Here is a 17648-nt window from a genome sequence, read left to right on the forward strand (position 1 = left end):
ACGTTTAACCATCACTCATCTCTGCCAGGTTCTGCAGAATGTCCTGAACCACAGTAACAAGCTGACTCTGGTCAAAGCTGAGCTAGGCTGTCAGCAAAACTCCAACCAAGTAGGAACCAAGGTCGAGACTAATGGAGGAGGTGGTGGAAGTAGTCCAGGCAGCGATGCAGGAAGTGCTCCTGTCACCCCACCAGAGTCACAGTCACCTCTGCACTTCTTGGCTGACCTGGCAGAGCAGAAATCCAGGGAGGAAAAGAAAGGTGAGAGGATTAGATGGGAAGAAATACATTTAGAATTTATGTTGTTAAATAAAACCAGGACAATTGTAATAAATCAATAAGCGTTTCTCTAATTATCTAAATAAACCAAGAACTGTCTGTATGTACAATATGTATGTATGTCCTTTACCTATCTCAAGAACTGTTCATCTGAATGACTTACAACTCACAGGTGTATTGTTGAGTCTAAAGGAAGTGCAGTATGAGTGTGAAGTTTTCTGAATGAGCAGTTCTCCAGGAACATAAAAAGAAAAGTTTAGATGACAGTTGGTAACTCTGTTAATACTAGGGCACTCATTGACATAAGTGACATCATCAGATTTGACAATCACGTGTCTCAAAGAAAAAACAATATCGCCCTCCATTGGTTTTGGGATGAACTGCAGTAAACCTGAGCCTACGGGCTACAGGACCAGTGGTCATACAGTGTTCAGAAGGGTCTTAGGGCCAGACAGGGGGCACATTATGCCCTGTATTGTAACTGCGTTTCGCCACTCTTATCTGTAAATATCATGTATACCATGGTCTGGGCGAATACTCAACTACTACTGCTAATACTTCTGATTGGCAAAGCGTTGTTGTCCCTACTGCTGCTGACATGCTTACTTAGCCCTGACCCTGTCACTTCTCAGTACTGGCCCAAAAATGTGTTAAATTCTGTAGGCGACACAAACAGCACTCTAAACAGATGCAGGACACACGTAACAGCCATCATGCGTATGCAAATGTGTTGTCAAAGCAAGTATATCTCTGTCCTAAAACTGTGATTCTGGAACTGCTGGGTGAAGAAGTATAGGAACTCTGAGGCTCTGCAGGTCCATGATACTGATAAATAGCTACCCCAGGCAGAGCAATCAGTCCTATCTCAACACACACATTCTGAATGGGCACTGCACTCCCCACACTTTCTTCTAGATTGTTCAGTTCCCTTTTGTAAATGTCACCTCCAGAAAATAAGCTTGTGTTTAGTATTCTTTTTCTCCCCTCTTTCTCTGACAGAAAACAAAGAGTCAGTGCTGCTGGGTAAAACAGTGAAAGAAGACAAGGAGGGGGACAGCCTGGAGGTCCTGCAGCAGTGTAAAACCACCTCTTTGGTGACTAACAGTACGGAGCAGGGCTCCACACTCAGAGACCTGCTTACCACCACTGCAGGGAAGCTGAAGCTGGGCTCTACTGATGCAGGAATAGCCTTTGCACCTGTCTACTCTACTGCTTCACAGGTACACAGATTAGACACTTGATGATGTCATCAACATTATGGGGAATTGAATGTATTTGTGTCATCTGTTTCACTGCCTAGGTAAAGCACAGCCCATCCTGAGCATGCTTTAAATCACAAATGTGTATTATATGAATACAGAATATTATCAGCTTTATCAAGTCTTGCTACCCTGACGCAGAGTTAAGCTTTGATTTTTTTTTTTTTTATTAAGAAAGAAATTATGGGACTTCCGGTGATGCCATGTTGGAGGCAGCAGCTTAAAACTAAGCTCTGTCAGTCCAACTGTTAATCTCCTGACAAAACTACTTAAAACTCAGCAAACTTGCATAAACCCGACATGGCAACCTCTTTGAGAGGTAAAGGCTCAAAACTGGAGCTGAAGGACAAAAACAAAAACTTGAAGCAGCTAACTTTAATGCAGGCTCCGAGTGCTGCAGCGGATGCTAGCACAGGCGACCCTGGGTCCAAAGTATTAGCTGAACTGGAGAAATTAAGGAAGGAAAACCTAGACGGACACACGCAGACCAGACTGTCACTAACAAAACTCTAATCTTTCATGCAAGAACTCAGAGATGAAATGACTAAACTTGAAAAAAGAACCACGGAGGCAAAGGGGCGTATTGGTGCTGCGGAGGATATGGGGATGAGACACCAGAGAGCAATACGATACCTGCTGCATAAGGAGATGGACCTGATGGCCAGGTGTGAAGAACTGCAGAGCAGGTCAAAACGAAATAACTTAAGAATCTACCGGGTACCCGAAGGGAGTTAAGGAAAGGATGTGAAGGCCTTTGTGAGGGAGCTAACTCAATTAGTCCTTCAACCAATGCCTGAAGTAAATCTACAAACAGTGAGAGCCCACCAATTGCTAACAGCTAAGCCAAGAATCCCCACTGCTGCTCCGAGATCACTGATTGTCAAATTTCTGGACTACTCCGTGAAAGCTGCTACTCTACGACAAGCCTGGAGCCAAAGGCAACTCCTCTACAAAGCAAAGCCGATATTCTTTGACCATGATTATTCCCCGGAAGTGCAAAAGAAGAGAACCCATTTGCAATCAAACAGTTAAAGCAGAAAAACATCAGCGCCAAATGCATCTACCCAGCACAGCTAAGGATCACTGCAGGTGATGGTGAAAAGACCTACTCGACACTAACCCAGGCTCTCTCAGCGCTACAGGAGCACAGGATTCAGATTCGGGTGGATGAGAGGGAGCGGATGGAGAGCGAGATGTCCCGCTACAGGTGGAGCGGATGAGGAAGAGACCCAGCCATGTTACCAGCTATGGATGTCAAGACTTTCCTCAATGGAGATTATAATGCCGAGTTTCACTTCAGCAAGCTTAAAACAATCAATGTTAGGGTGTATATCAAGTTCTACTACAATGGATGAACTCAGTAAATTGCGAGTACTAACCGCATAACGAGCAGCATCGACTGCTTCACCAGCTGAACGTCAGCAGCTCCAACACTGTCTGTGTGTTCCCCACAGAGGAGCAGTCACCCTCCTCAGCCCAGGCTACATCAGGGACTGGTTCATGTTCAGCTTTGAAGTAGTTTAACAACAACTAAATAACACTGAAAAGCTCAGCTGGGTAATTGGAAATCCACGTTATTCTGTTTTTTCCTTAATGTTTGTTCTATTCTGCCTTGAGATTGGACTTGAGTCACTGTCATTATGCATCATTTAAGTTGTTCATGACTTTATGTGTATTTGGAAACTGTTGAGAGGACAGCATACTAACAAACGCAAATCAATGATACATGGATAGTTTAAACTGTATCAGTTATAATGTAAAGGGTATAAGTAGTCGTAAAATATTCAACCAACTTAAAAAACTACATTGCACTATAGCAATGATACAGGAGACTCATTTGTCTCAAAAGGAAGATCTAAAATTAAGGAGAGAATGGGTGGACCAGATATCTTGCTAAATAAATCAGTTTATTTTAGCCACGAATAAACAATTGAGGATAAAGAGGGTAGATATGTGATGGTGATAGGCACTATTGGAGGTACTTAAGTTACAGTGGTTAATCTGTATGTCCCGAACGAGGACTGTCCAAATTTCTTTAAGATGATGGCATCTCTATTAGCAGACAAAGCAGGGGGAATTATTTTGATTGGTGGAGACTTCAACTGCGTTCTGAGGCAGGCTGTAGATAGTTTTCCAGCAGGAGTGGGCCATATGCCCAAGAAATCAATTACTCTTCATGCAATGATGGATGAAATGGGTCTGGTGGATGTCTGGCGCCACCTACATCCTAGAAAAAAAGACTATAGTTTCATGTCCCAGGTACATGGCAGCCACGGATATCTACAGATCTAGTGAATGCAATATAGAACCAATAACTATATTGGAACATGCTCCTGTCATCGGAAAGATCCAGATAGGACCAAAGAAACAGTTTAGATATTGGAGATTCAACGCATCATTATTAAATGATGAAGCAATTCAACAGGAAATCCCTAAAAACTTAACAGACTATCTGGAATTTAATGATAATGACACAGTCTCCCCCACTAATCTTTGGGAGGCAGCCAAAGTGGTGATGAGGGGTAACATTGTTGCTATCTCATCTAAATTAAAAAAGCAAAGACTTGCAGTTGAATTAGAGAGGGAAATTAAGAAATTAGAGACACAGTATCAACAATCAAAAAAACAGCAAGTTTTGGTATTGTTAAAGGAGAAGAGACAGAAACTGGATGATCTGTTGATTTACAAGTCAGAGGGAGTAATGCGATTTATAAATAGGAAGTGCTACGAATTTGGTAAAAGTGTATGTCACTTACTGGCCTTCCAGTTGCGTAAAGCCCAATCTAACAGAGTAGTGCATAAAATAAAATGCCCAAATACTAACCAGGTGTTAACCCAACCAAAAGATATCTCAGAGGCATTTGCTGATTATTACCAAAAGTTATATACAGAGGAAGACCAACCACAAAAAAAAGAAAAGATTGAATCCTTTCTTAATTCAGTCAATTTAACCAGATTAACAGCAGATGAGACAGTTACAATGAAACGTCCAATTACAAAAGAAGAAATCAAAGACAATATTCTCAGACTTAAAAATAACAAATCCCCAGGAGTAGATGGCCTTCCTGGAGAATATTATAAAACCTTGCTAAATGAGTTAAGTCCAGTTTTGTGTAGAGTCTATAACTTCGTTCTAGCAGAAGGGTGCCCCCCCCCAGCATCATGGTCAGATGCAGTGATAAGTGTTATTCATAAGGACAATAAAGATAAGACTCCATGACATCTTATCGCCCAATCAGTCTCTTATGTGTGGATCTTAAAATGTTGACCTCCATTATAGCAAATAGAATACAAAAATATATTAGAAAACTTACAAAACCAGATCAGACAGGTTTCATCAACAATAGATAGGGAACCGACAATGTAAGAAGAACGCTGAACCTACAATCACTAGCAGCCAAGAGGGACACACTGTCAATGCTTCTCAGCTTAGATGCTGAGAAGGCATTTGACAGAGTCGACTGGACCTTCCTAGAGACTCTCAGCAAAATGGGTTTCAATGACATTTTTTTGAAGTGGATCAAAACTTTTTATAAAAAACCCAGATCCAGGGTTAGAGTAAACGGCACTGCTTGGAATTATTTTCTGCTGGGATGTGGTACACGTCAAGGTGACGCTTTGTCACGTTCTTTGTTTGCTCTCAGCATTGAACCATTTGCCAAACTGATAAGATCCAGCCCCCACATTAAGGAATACATGATGAAGGAAATAATCAGCATAAATTGGCACTTTTCGTAGATGATATATTAATATTTTTGGAAAATCCTATTACCTTTATTCCTGCTCTTCTACATAATCTTAATCTAAAGCTATGATGATTGTTGGGGACTGGCCCTCCCAGTTAGATGACCTGGTCTAGAAGATCCAATCAGGGATTCTGATATATTGGTGTTTTTATTACATCTAAAACCACACAACTATTCTACTCTAATTATGATAAGCTAATCAAGGAAATTAAAAAGGATTTGAACCGATGGGATGTGCTCCCTCTGTCACTTTTTGGCAGAATAGAGTCTGTGAGAATGAATGATCTACCAAGACTACTATTCTTGTTTCAGTCCCTCCCTATCTTAGTACCACAATCCATATTTAAGTTGTTAGAAAAATTAATATCAAAATTTACTTGGCAAAATCAAAGACCAAGAATACAGTTGAAAGGACTGATGTCAGCAAAAGAGAAAGGAGGCTTAAACCTGCCTAATCTAAAATTCTACTACTGGGCAACTCAGCTGCGAGTGGTGGTGGCATGGGTTGTCAGGGACCTAGAGACCGGATTTGTCTCTGTTGAACAAAACTCCATACCAGGGGTACCCCTGTCTAGTCTTCCATTTCTTTGCCAGCAATCTCAGAAAAAACTTAAAATCAATAATATGTGGGTCATACACACATCTGTCACAGGCCATGCCTATAGTTGGAAACGTAGAGTTTTTATCATCCATGTCAGACAGAACCTACAAAAGGTGGGCGGAGACTGGTCTGACAATAACAAATCAACTCCTGGATGGACATGTATATCAGTCTTTCTCACAACTTAGAGACAAGTTTGACCTGCCTTCCAGTGACCTATATAGAAATTTTCAAATCAGACATTATGTTACGAAAAGTACAGATTGGGAACATTTACGAAAGGAACCTACAAATATAGAAAGCCATTTTATACATCTGTTTGAACACGGTTCCTCAACAAAAAAACAAGTATCTCACATGTACAATAAATTAAGTCTAGATGTGTCGGATAATACACTACACATCAAACAACAATTGGAACTGGAGCTGAATGCAATAATAGAGGATGACTCTTGGGAAAACATATGTTCCAGATGCCATAGGGGGGTTGGAAGCCAAATTTATAAAGAATTTGACTGGAAGGTCAAAACAAGGTTCTTCAGGACACAGATAACAACTTTTGCCTCCAAAAACAATCCCAGCAACAAATGCTGGATAAACTGTGGTATGGTGGGTGACCATACTCATATATTTTGGGACTGCCTGAAAATACAAATATTTTGGAAAAAGGCCAAGAAGAACTGGAAAAAATCTTGGAAATGGACCTTTCCATGGACCCTCTGTTATTTTTATTAGATGTATTTCCTGACCACATGCTTAGCACAGACAAATGTTATATATTACATGTTTTGTTAATGATTGCATAAAAATGTATGACTGCCCAGTTACAGCTAAAAGTACCCATTTTTATGAGAAGATGGACTATAGTTATTGACTATCTCACTTAAGACTCTTAAACCTCAAATGCTGAATTCTATTAAAATAACTACTGTAATTACCACCATTTGACTTATTTTTGCTAGAAAAGTGTGTGTGTGCTTTATCTTTATGCAATGATATCTATGCATGATAGATGAGACTCAATCTCAAGATCATTTTCTGTCTTTCTTTGTGATGTTATTTGCTTGTTAATGTGCATGAAAGGCAAAAAAGAAATTACGTTTAAAATATTTAAGTAGTGTTTGTGGTCTTTCACCATCTCTTTCTACAGACTGCAAAAGGTGGACGGACCATGCCTAACATCCTCGATGACATCATTGCTTCAGTGGTTGAGAATAAAATTCCTGCCAGCCGCCAGAGCATTACCACCAAACTGTCAATCAAGCAAGAGCCTATAACCCCTGGCAACAACAACAACAACCCTGCCCCTGCTGTAACTGAGGGCACCAAAGCAGACAGGAAGAAGTCAGTGCCTGTAACCACTGAAGTACCAGAGGAATCAACCAATCAATATCCAGATATTCCCCACCTCTGGTTGAACACCAAACGGTTACTGTGGCTCAAAGATCACCGCAACCAGAACAACTGGAAGCTGTTCAGAGAATGCTGGAAACTAGGACAGGTAATCAGCAGCCTCACTCACAGTGCAGCAGTTGTCATAGTAACAGTACTGTACTAGGAGTTAGGGCTGGGTGATATGGCCTAAAAATTGAATCTCTCTTTTTTCACAACAAACTGGATTTACGATTTTAATCGATTTTTTTCCTTCTCAAGAACAAACTTAAAATTACAAAGAAATTATTAAATACATTGCAATTATTTTTATGCTTTTTTAATGCTTTTTCTGCCATTGTAAACAGTGCAGCTTTGAACTGTTGAGAAACGATATTGATTATTGATTATTAATTAAAATGTTATTATTAATTAATAAAATGACTATAGTTAATTTATGAAATGTAGGTAACTATGATTCATTAATGAACATGGGGCACCACCCTGAAATCGAGGATCAATAATCAAATGATATACCTGTAGCAGCCTAACCTAATGTTACGCCCTGGGGCTGAGAGGTTTTGTATGCCCTCCATCCCCTCGATTTATAGAGTCTCATTTAAAAAAATAATAATAATAATAATAATATCTAGGTAATCTACGTCACAAAATACATTCGTTTCTTTCGGGACATACAACAGTGAGTTTTCCTTCTTTGAGCCAGAAAACACCAAAATATTGTTATTAACATATCATAACATAACAAAACAAGTAGTGCATGAATACCGAAAAGAATACAACCTGGTTTATTAAGATAAATTTCAGGTTTATTAATATAAATCTAAATTATTCACTGCTGAGAATAAATAATACTCAAATGAGAAAAATGACCTTGGCCAGTTGTTTAATTTTACCAGCTGTGCTGGTGCTAGCCCTGGTGCTGCTAAGTGCGTCAAACACACGCCATTGCTGGAGTATAATGCCGTGTTGTGTGGCCAAATGCTTGGACATGTTAGTTGTATTACCGCCTTTGGCGCACAGATCCCTCTTACAGGTATTACAGGTGACGATCCTGAGTTGTCGTCCTTCTTTGTGAAATGCAGCCAGACTTTTAATTTTGCCGGGACGACATTTCTCCACAGCGCATCGCATGTAGCAGCTCAGCTCACCTCTGCTTTGCAGCAGCTTGTGTGTGGGATGTCATCGCAAATTTGCGAGTGGGGTACGTTTGTTTACAGTGGTGGCACAGCCCGGGAAGAATCCATTAACCTGAACATGGGAGGCCTCCGAACTCGGGAGGCCCCTGGGCTTCAGCCCAGGTAAGCCCATGCATTAAAGCAGCCTTGACCTGTAGTCTCAAAGCCTGAAATTAGTCAAATTGTCAATATTATGAAAATATCAATAATTAGATAAGAGGAAAGGCATGAATCTGAGCACTGACCATCTCAACCAGCTGTTACTATAATACGGGATTGTGCAAAATAATTACAGATGCTGCTCAGTTAAAATCAACAGTGTTTATTAAAGCTTTTCTCCAAAAATACAAACCACCTGCTTTAACAAACAACAGTTGCTTTCAACAACTAGCAACATCAAAACATAAGTCGGCCAAACATATAAATGGGTGGAGGCACGCGTGCGTCTGCGTGTGTGTCTGTGTGTGTGTCAGGAAGTCCCTGATGAAGACTACAAAGATGGCTGAGACTACAGAGAACACCAAACGTGATTTGGTGAAGTCACGCAAGAACACAAATCCTGAGGTGATGATTCAGATTCAACTGAATCATGTACCAGGAATTCAAAAATGGCGGCAGTGACTATATCGACCAAAGGTGATCACTACGCGTGTGCGCGAAGTTTGAACAAGGATGGCGGTTATGTTGTCTTTGGTCTCTTGTGCAGTTTGGTTGCACGAGAGTTGAATGAGAGAGTTGAGGGATACTACCCACAGTTCCAAAAAGGTAGCCGTGCTACCACAAGGAGTCTGCCTCTGCAGTCATTAAAGGGAACAGACTAGACACACGTGTCTTATGTTATAGTGGGTTATCAACGATAAGTTTCTGACACATAACTTGTGAGATTCTTTGTATCTTTGTTGTGTGAGTTAGTGAAAAGGAAAGAACTAAGCTTGCGCTTAGCAGACAACAAAGAAACAACACAACGACCATGTGGGACACAGTGGTCGTCTCTCCCTCAAACAGTGGCCGGCAAGTGAATCGAGGTTCACTTATCGTCCGCTGATTGAGCCGGAATACGCTGGTGTGTGTGATCACACACAGCGGCAAGACTGCACAGGCTGGATTAGCTCGAATGAGTTCTTCGCAAGCGTAATAACACAGTTGGCACACAGTACTGTAAACCATAAATCGGACAAGGCAGTCCTTTCACAACAAAGGAAAGAACAACAAAGTAAAAACCCGCTATATACTATCTGTTTCAGCCCAAACAAAAGTCTCTTACTTGAGTCCCTCATAGCGACTGGCGTGTCTCCTGTCTGACTCAGAACTCCAACTCATTGTGGGGCAAGCGTGGGGTCAGCTTTAGCGTCCTTAAAGCTGACGAAGGCAGGCAGCAATCCCACTGTGACTCAATCTGATGAAGGACCAGACGGGTTTCGTCTCCTTCTGAAGATTATCTCTTCATTCTGCAGATGGGCAGGAAACAGCTGGGCTGTGCAGCATTCCTCTATGGATCCAAAACAATAATGTCGAATATTCAAACAAAAACAAATGTAAAACAAAAACAGTCTCTGTCTCGTCTAGCGAGGAGGGAACTGAATTTAGCTCAAGCAAAATGGAAAAACGTTTCTCAAAGTTGCACCCATATGGCAGCGGTTGCGTGAAAAACCACAACTTAATGCTCCCTTGGACTGCGATATGCAGTGAGGTCTCCTGACCTTTAAACTGGGAGTGACGTCATTGTGATCCTGGCGGAGCTTCCGGGCTCACAGCCAGTAGGGACCGGGTGAAAGACTTGGGGCAGGTCAACCTGAGTCACAGTTTTTCACACCTTTTGGGCCCTGGGTTCGTCCCTTTATTCTTGAACTCCCCAAGCCCTAGTTATTAGGCTTCTGTTTTCTCTTCTGAGAGGCACAAGGCCCAACAGCACTAAATTGAAAAATAAATAAAAGTGCATCCTTTTAAAAAGAATGTATCCCTTTGATAAAATGTGTTTGTAAACATAAATTTAGCATGTCAGATTGCTTGCTATTTTTAAAAAAGATCGGTTTCTATATTGGGATTCATAAAGTGTTAACATGACTTTCATTAAATACTTTATTTTGCAAAAGGTGCCTTTTGTTTGCAAAAAGTATTTTATATCCCTGAAGATATGTAAACTAAATTAAACATCTGCATAGTTATCATCGCACGTTGGTAGATGTACAAGACATGAGGTGTGTGCTTGCTGTGTTTAGAACACATTTTTGGCCAGGAATATGAGCCTGTCTGTTTCTCTGCAAAGGACCTGTTGTGGCTTTGTAGCACAAACCTGGGGTTGAACATTTTGAGCATGTGGATGAACCGCTGGCTTTTCCACTGTATATACGGGCACCATATCTAAGCTATGCAGTGGACCATGGTTTGTTCAAGGTCTAAAGCTACAAAACCAAACTACTAACAAAACAGTGCATTTTTAGGAACAAGCTCTTGGGTTGCTGCATGTTGTGTTTGTTTCTCTGTGGAAAGTCAATGCGGGGGGAGGGCAGAGCCCACTATGCACTATGGGAGCCCGTATGGAGCGGTGGCAGAGCAAGTTAAAGAGAAAATAGATTAAATGTCTCTTAAATCGTCCCTAACCATTCACAAACTCGAATTAACTATGAGTCCTCAGTAAAGTCCTCATTATAACAACAGCCCTATGGATGTTTTTGTGTTTGTCCAGCCTGTGTTGGTGTCAGGGATCCATAAGAGGCTGAATGCTGGTCTGTGGAAAGCTGACTCCTTCAACCAAGAGTTTGCAGACCATCAGGGAGACCTCCTAAACTGTAAGGACCAGGTGGTGACCAACTCTGGGATCAAGGAGTTCTGGGATGGATTTGAGGACCTTACCAGTGAGTTCAGCTTCACCTGGTTTCCCTCTTTACACATCACCAGTGTGAGATATGTCAACATGAGCCACTCGGAGAACAGTGATGAAATGGATTGAATCAGTCTGACTAACATCTTCTTACATGTTCAGAGCGGCCCAAGTCCAAGGATGGAGAAGCTATGGTCTACAGACTGAAGGACTGGCCGTCGGGAGAGGAGTTCATGGCCCTCATGCCCTCAAGGTATGCATACACACTTCATGTCTTTACTTTAGTACAGCTGTGCTGTTGGATCTTAAGCTTTAAAACCTAAAATACATAAGTTATTGTGAGTTCATCTAGAAGCTGTGTTTTTGCAGATATGATGACTTGATGAAGAACCTGCCCCTGCCAGAGTATTCTGATCCAGAGGGAAACCTCAACCTGGCCTCCCACCTGCCATCTTTCTTTGTCAGGCCAGATCTGGGGCCCAGGCTGTGCTGTGCTTATGGTAGGAGGGACATTAATCTCATCTGACAGCATTTATAATTTTTCCTTAATTCTTTGTACACGAGTGCTAATAAAAATGAGTAACAAGATTAAAGATTTGTGATATTGGTATTTTGAACTATTGCAGTTTTTCTTGATTGCTTTGACCTGCTTAAAGGAACTGGGATCCACTCGGTTTTCATCATCACTGTCTCAGCAGAGCACAAGACACCTCTTGCAAATGAGTTAACCCTCTTTCATGGGGTTGACACATTTTCCCCACCCTTTTGCATAACAGTTAACACGACACGGATGTCATTCAGGCAATCCATACTCCATTGTTTTAGCTATGGTAACCAAACAGAACCCATCTGTTCCTAACTATTAGAAACTACCTACATCAGTATGAAATCACTGAAGCACCTGTTTAACACTCTTCACACAAATCTTCAATAAGTAATCAGTCTGCAGGCCTTCAAAGGTGCAGTGTCTGTGTTGTTCTTTACCAACATGGATGGAAGCAGTCTAAGGCAGATAAGAGTGAGAAATAAGTGCAGAGGAATGTCAAAGTTGGATAAGGCATGCAAGAAGATTTTTCCCTCGGTGCATTGCAAAGAGAGGATATTGAATGGGATGTGGATGAGGCCATGTGGCCCTATCGTCAAGACAGAAGAGCCTGAGTATCAATAGTGGCTATTTCTTATACTCTAACAGATTTTATACTTTATTGTTATAGATTTTATCTTTATCTTCTTTTCTACCTTGTAAAACTATAAAGCTAAAAGTATATAAAACTGTAAAGCTATGTCAGTTGTCAGGGAAAATGCTAGCTATAAAGCTGCAGAAATGTTTTGTGGACTTGAAGACTACCAGCTTTCTTAATTTCTTATACTCTAATTGATTTTATGTTGGTTCACATGTATTTAGTGTAATATTTACAGTATTTCAGTTTTCAGCCACAGTCTGAAAAAAATTAATCAATAGAATCAATAACATTTGCATCAAAGCATCTCTGATTCTGGATCCCATTCTTTGCAAGAAGGCAAATTTGATATTTGATAAATTTGATAACAAATGGCACTGACATGAAAGCCACATACAGTAAGGCTACACTGACAATCAGTACTGCACTGATTCGCACTGTGTGCTGTATTTTGTATTGTGTTGTCCACTGTGTAATGGTTGATTGGAAGAGCTCATACACTTGTTTGCAAGTTGTGCTTTTGTTGCATATTTTAAATGTCTTGGCACCGTTAGAGCCTTTTGCAAACAAAATATGTCATTTTGACCATGAGTGCCACTGTTTCGGCCTGTATGTTAACTGTTTTGAAAATGTGGAATTTGAGTTGACTGCTGCATCAAAGCAATCAAGAAAAGCTGTAAGTAATTGTTCTCTTCAAATATACCTTGGTTGTGTTTAACCCTGGATATGCAAGTAGTTACTAATGATGTCTCGTCTGATCACCAAAGACTCCAGTTAATACCAAGAAGAGTAACTGATTTGTACCCCTGCCTTTTTACTTTGAATGCATCATATACTTGCTTAATGCTTTAATTTTTAATGCTTTTACTGTTTTTCTTGTTTAAAATGTCACATGGCGATAGAATCTTGTTCCGTCCTTCTTATGAATCAGTTGTGTGTCCCCTTGTAGGTGTAGCTGCGTCTCAGGACCAGGACTTTGGGACTGCCAACCTTCATGTGGAAGTCTCAGATGTTGTCTCTGTTCTGGTCTATGTAGGAGTTGCCAAAGGCAATGGAGTCCTGTCCAAGACTGGTAAGACTGATCATCGATACTGATCCATTAAATCCTCAGATGGATTGTATTTGTTTATTTCACAACTCACTTTAATCTGGGAATACAACAATATTTGTTAATAACCTCAACTGTAGCCACACCAATCCTTGATGGAAGATAAGTGACAACTGTACACGCATTAAAACACAGTCTAGTTCCAGCTCGATGATGTTATAGCAGCCATTTCATCATTTTTCAACCTTGTCTTGTTAGAAAATATTAAAATAATATATACACGATTTTTCCAAAGAATCAATTTTAGGTTTAAGTAGGTATTCATTCCTAAATATTTATAGTTATTATCATTGTTAGTCACCATCTTGCTATAAACTGTATAGCATAGAACTTTTGACTGTTTGGCAGAACTAGTGATGGTACTTAGATGTATGTGAATGACCCAATAGTGAAAACAACATTCAATAAACTGGAACCAACATTCCACTATATTCCACTAATGAAAAAGTAAGATAATAGCTAATTAATATCGTGTGTGTGTGTGTGTGTGTGTGTGTGTGTGTGTGTGTGTGTGTGTGTGTGCAGGAGTGTTGAAGCGTTTGGAAGAGGAGGATCTTGATGAGGGAGTTCGGAGGAGGCTCAAAGACTCCAGCGAGACACCGGGGGCGCTGTGGCACATCTACGTCAGCAGAGACATGGACAAAGTCCGAGAGTTCTTGCACAAGGTCAGCACTGTAAAGATACAGAAGAGCTGTAACAGACTCTTATGAAAATGTATTAGACTAACTAACTCCTCCCTCTCTCCCCCCCCACAACCAACACCACCGCCTCAGCTCTGTAAGGAGCAGGGATTGGACGTGTCGCCGGACCAGGACCCATTCAGAGAGCAGGGCTTGTACCTGAGTCGGAAGCAGCGTCAGCGGCTGCTAGATGAACATGGAGTTCAGGGCTGGACTGTGGTACAGTTCCTGGGAGACTCTGTACTTATACCAGCAGGGGCCATGCACCAGGTGTGAATAATATTTTTCACATGCACACACATCCACACAGGTCTCCGCAGTAGTAAGTCACTGTAAATATCGTAAAGCTACGTAGAGCAGAACCACTGCAAATCCATATCTCATTTATTAAACGGATAACAATTTGATAAACTGATAGGTATGAGAGCCAACCGTGAAGACCAGAGATGTAAAAACAGACTTTATCAGTGCTGAGAATCAGTCCTGCATATTTTATGTCAAATTGTGTCTTTGGACACTAAAGCTTGTTATACTGTAATTCTGACTCTATACCAACTACACGTCCTGCTGTCATAAATACTCAGAAGAGAAATTTGGATTATTCCACTGTTGAAAATATTTTCCAACTAATGCACTTTCTCCTGTTTGAGAAACATTTAATTAAAAGCTAGGGTGAGTGGCTATTTGAGGAAATTACTGAGCCCTTTCAAAAAAATGAAATGTTATTCAAAGGCAATCCTTAACGTGAATGTTTTCAGAAGGATTGAATGTGTTGGAGGCTAAGAACTGCAGAGAGGGTAGAGAAGTCAGAAAGCTTTGGGAATACTAACACACTGTTGGGAATACTAACACACTGTTGATTTGATGGAGATTAACCTGTCCTGCATCTTCACCACAGTTTTCACATATATTAACATTGACATGTAGGGCATTTAGCAGATGCTTTTGTCCAAAGTGACTTACAATCACATTTCTTCATTACCATCAGATGTCACACATGTTTTCATAGATCATATTGACTGTATGTCAAATTTCTGGTATAGCATCAGACTACATGTTTTTTGGTTTATTTTAAATGCATTTGATTCTGTCTTCACATCACAATAATGGACATGACATGTTCACATGACATGTTTATGGTGCATGTTATATTGTTGAAGCTGTTAAGAAGTTTCTGGTCTGCTCACATGACCCTCAGAGTTCAGAGATCACTAATGTGTCCTTCTCACCTCTCTGTGTCTCAGGTTCAGAACCTCCACAGCTGTGTTCAGGTCATCAATGACTTTGTGTCTCCGGAACATGTGGCTAACTCCTTCCACCTGACCCAGGAACTCCGACCCAGTAAAGAGGAGGTCAACTATGAGGATAAACTACAGGTGAGGGACCACAGAGGTTTTTTTTTTATTAGATTAAGTTAAGAAACTGCTAAGACTCTCAGTCCAGGATTGAAATACAAGCTCCATACAATAACAGAATGTATAATAAAACAGTTATGGAATGAGCTCAGCTTTTAAAAGTTTCTCCTCATTCTCGTCCTCAGGTCAAGAACATCCTGTTCCACTGTGTGAAGGAGGCGGTGAACTCCCTGAAAAGGGGCAGCTCTGAGGAAGAGGATGGGGAAGAGAAGTCATGACACCCCTTTGGCCTCATCCACAACCATCAGCACACCTCTCCCCCCAAACCCATCTCCTCACATGGAGGACTGTGACCCATGACCATGAAAGGTGGTCTGGTCAGAGTTGTCATGTGACCCAGGGGACGTCACAGCGTGAACCATGCCCGTACCACATGCAGGTGGCCAGTGAGAGGCACGCCCACCTCCACCATCACCCCAAACCTTCAGTGCCAAGAGAGGCCTCTGGACTGACAGGGATTGAACCTCATCCACCATACCTCTGTGCGTCTCAAAGAGTTGGAGCACAGGGAGGATAGAGGAATTCTGGAAACAGAGTGCAGCATGTTGGTTGGGAGCCCTCTAAAAGCCACTATGCTGGAGAGAAACAGCACTACAAGCCTCCATGAAACAAAACTGAACTCTTTAGTGTGACTGATGGTGCATCATATTAAGATGTAGTTTCCATGGAGACTCAGACTGTCCTGTGAGGTGTGAGGATGGAGTCATACACTCTGCTGACGATCTGAAGGTCAAGAGGTTTAATCCCTGTCTGTATCAGCAGCCCACACTATGTCTTGGACAGAAGATTTCTCTGATCATGACAGTATCACCAGCAGCAAGCAGCATCAGGATCAAAACTGTCGTCTCTGCTGTTTAAAAAAAATCAAGAAAAAAATAAAAAGATTCGAGGGCAAAAAAATGCAAAACAGAAATCTCAGAAGTTTGAGTCAGCAGACAGCGAGTTTGGCTGCTCCCCATTTGTTGTTCCTTCTGTAATTTGTGTGTTCTTGTCCTTTTTTCTAGTTCTGTCTTTTGCCGTTTTGTTCTTACTCTCCTTTTTCATACGAACATTGTTTTATCTCCTCTGTGAAGATGTATTTATTTTATAGCTCTATAGCTCGATATGTGATGTTATTGAGACAAAAAAAGCATTAATGTAAATGTGACTTGTACAGTTTCTTTTTTTTCTTTTGCTATGTGATTTTCAGTTGTAATACGGCTCTACTGTGATAGAGGACACACGCACACACTCACACTCACACACACTCACATGCACCCACACATGCACACACACCAGCTAATGCCTGTAACTTTGGGAAATGGTGATGCTCTACAGTCCTCATGCCATAAATACATTTTTTTGAAAATGAACTGCCAAACTATTGTAAAGACTGTGTAAAGTTGTATTATGTAAAGAAAGAACAAAATGGCTTCTACACTTCAGCATTTTATGAAAAAAACTAGTATTTGCTGTAAAATTGAGACATTTACAAAAAAGATGTAATTTATTTAAGAGAAGAATGAATTGTCTTGTTTTTTTGTTTTGTTAAGATTTACTATGGTGAACTTTTGAAGTTAAAAGATAAGATAATGAAAAAGTTTACTATAATGTGTAAATATATACATATATATTCACTGAGGTATTTTTTTAAAACATGGCTTGCTTCAATTTCAAATTTTAAAGTGCAAGTGTTACCTGCTTTGTACATTGAAGTTCAAAAGGGTTTTACATTTTCCATTAAAATGGATTTATCAAACATTTGCTTCGGTGTTTTTGATGAGTCAACAATTTATTAAAATTCTTTGTTTCATTCAGTATATTATGATTATGTATGATTAATATGACCTTGTATAACTGATGGATATAGAAATATCCTCAAATCTCACGTATGTCAGTGTAAATCCACTAATGTAGTGAGGTACAGGATCTACAGGCTTGTGTGTTGTCCTCTCATCAGTCCAAATGAATTACTGATAGTAGTGCTGTTGTGGAGCGTGTATCTGCCTCTCT

At 40.6% G+C, this 17648-nt stretch overlaps 1 protein-coding gene across 2 annotated transcripts in view; it reads left to right on the forward strand.

The window, feature by feature from the left end:
- jmjd1cb (jumonji domain containing 1Cb) overlaps positions 1-17396 on the forward strand; it is a 172430-nt gene extending 155034 nt beyond the window's left edge. For both annotated transcript variants that reach the window (XM_037081078.1, XM_037081079.1), the window contains 11 exons: positions 29-260; positions 1278-1498; positions 7035-7385; positions 11138-11306; positions 11435-11525; positions 11642-11772; positions 13403-13525; positions 14087-14226; positions 14335-14511; positions 15486-15617; positions 15782-17396. In XM_037081078.1, the coding sequence (XP_036936973.1) occupies positions 29-260; positions 1278-1498; positions 7035-7385; positions 11138-11306; positions 11435-11525; positions 11642-11772; positions 13403-13525; positions 14087-14226; positions 14335-14511; positions 15486-15617; positions 15782-15874 (1860 nt within the window). In that variant the 3' untranslated portion in view covers positions 15875-17396. The remainder of the gene's footprint in view (positions 1-28; positions 261-1277; positions 1499-7034; positions 7386-11137; positions 11307-11434; positions 11526-11641; positions 11773-13402; positions 13526-14086; positions 14227-14334; positions 14512-15485; positions 15618-15781) is intronic.
- Positions 17397-17648: the final 252 nt, after the last annotated feature.

This window comes from Acanthopagrus latus, chromosome 20 (genome assembly GCF_904848185.1).
Source record: "Acanthopagrus latus isolate v.2019 chromosome 20, fAcaLat1.1, whole genome shotgun sequence".
Classification (NCBI taxonomy): domain Eukaryota; kingdom Metazoa; phylum Chordata; class Actinopteri; order Spariformes; family Sparidae; genus Acanthopagrus; species Acanthopagrus latus.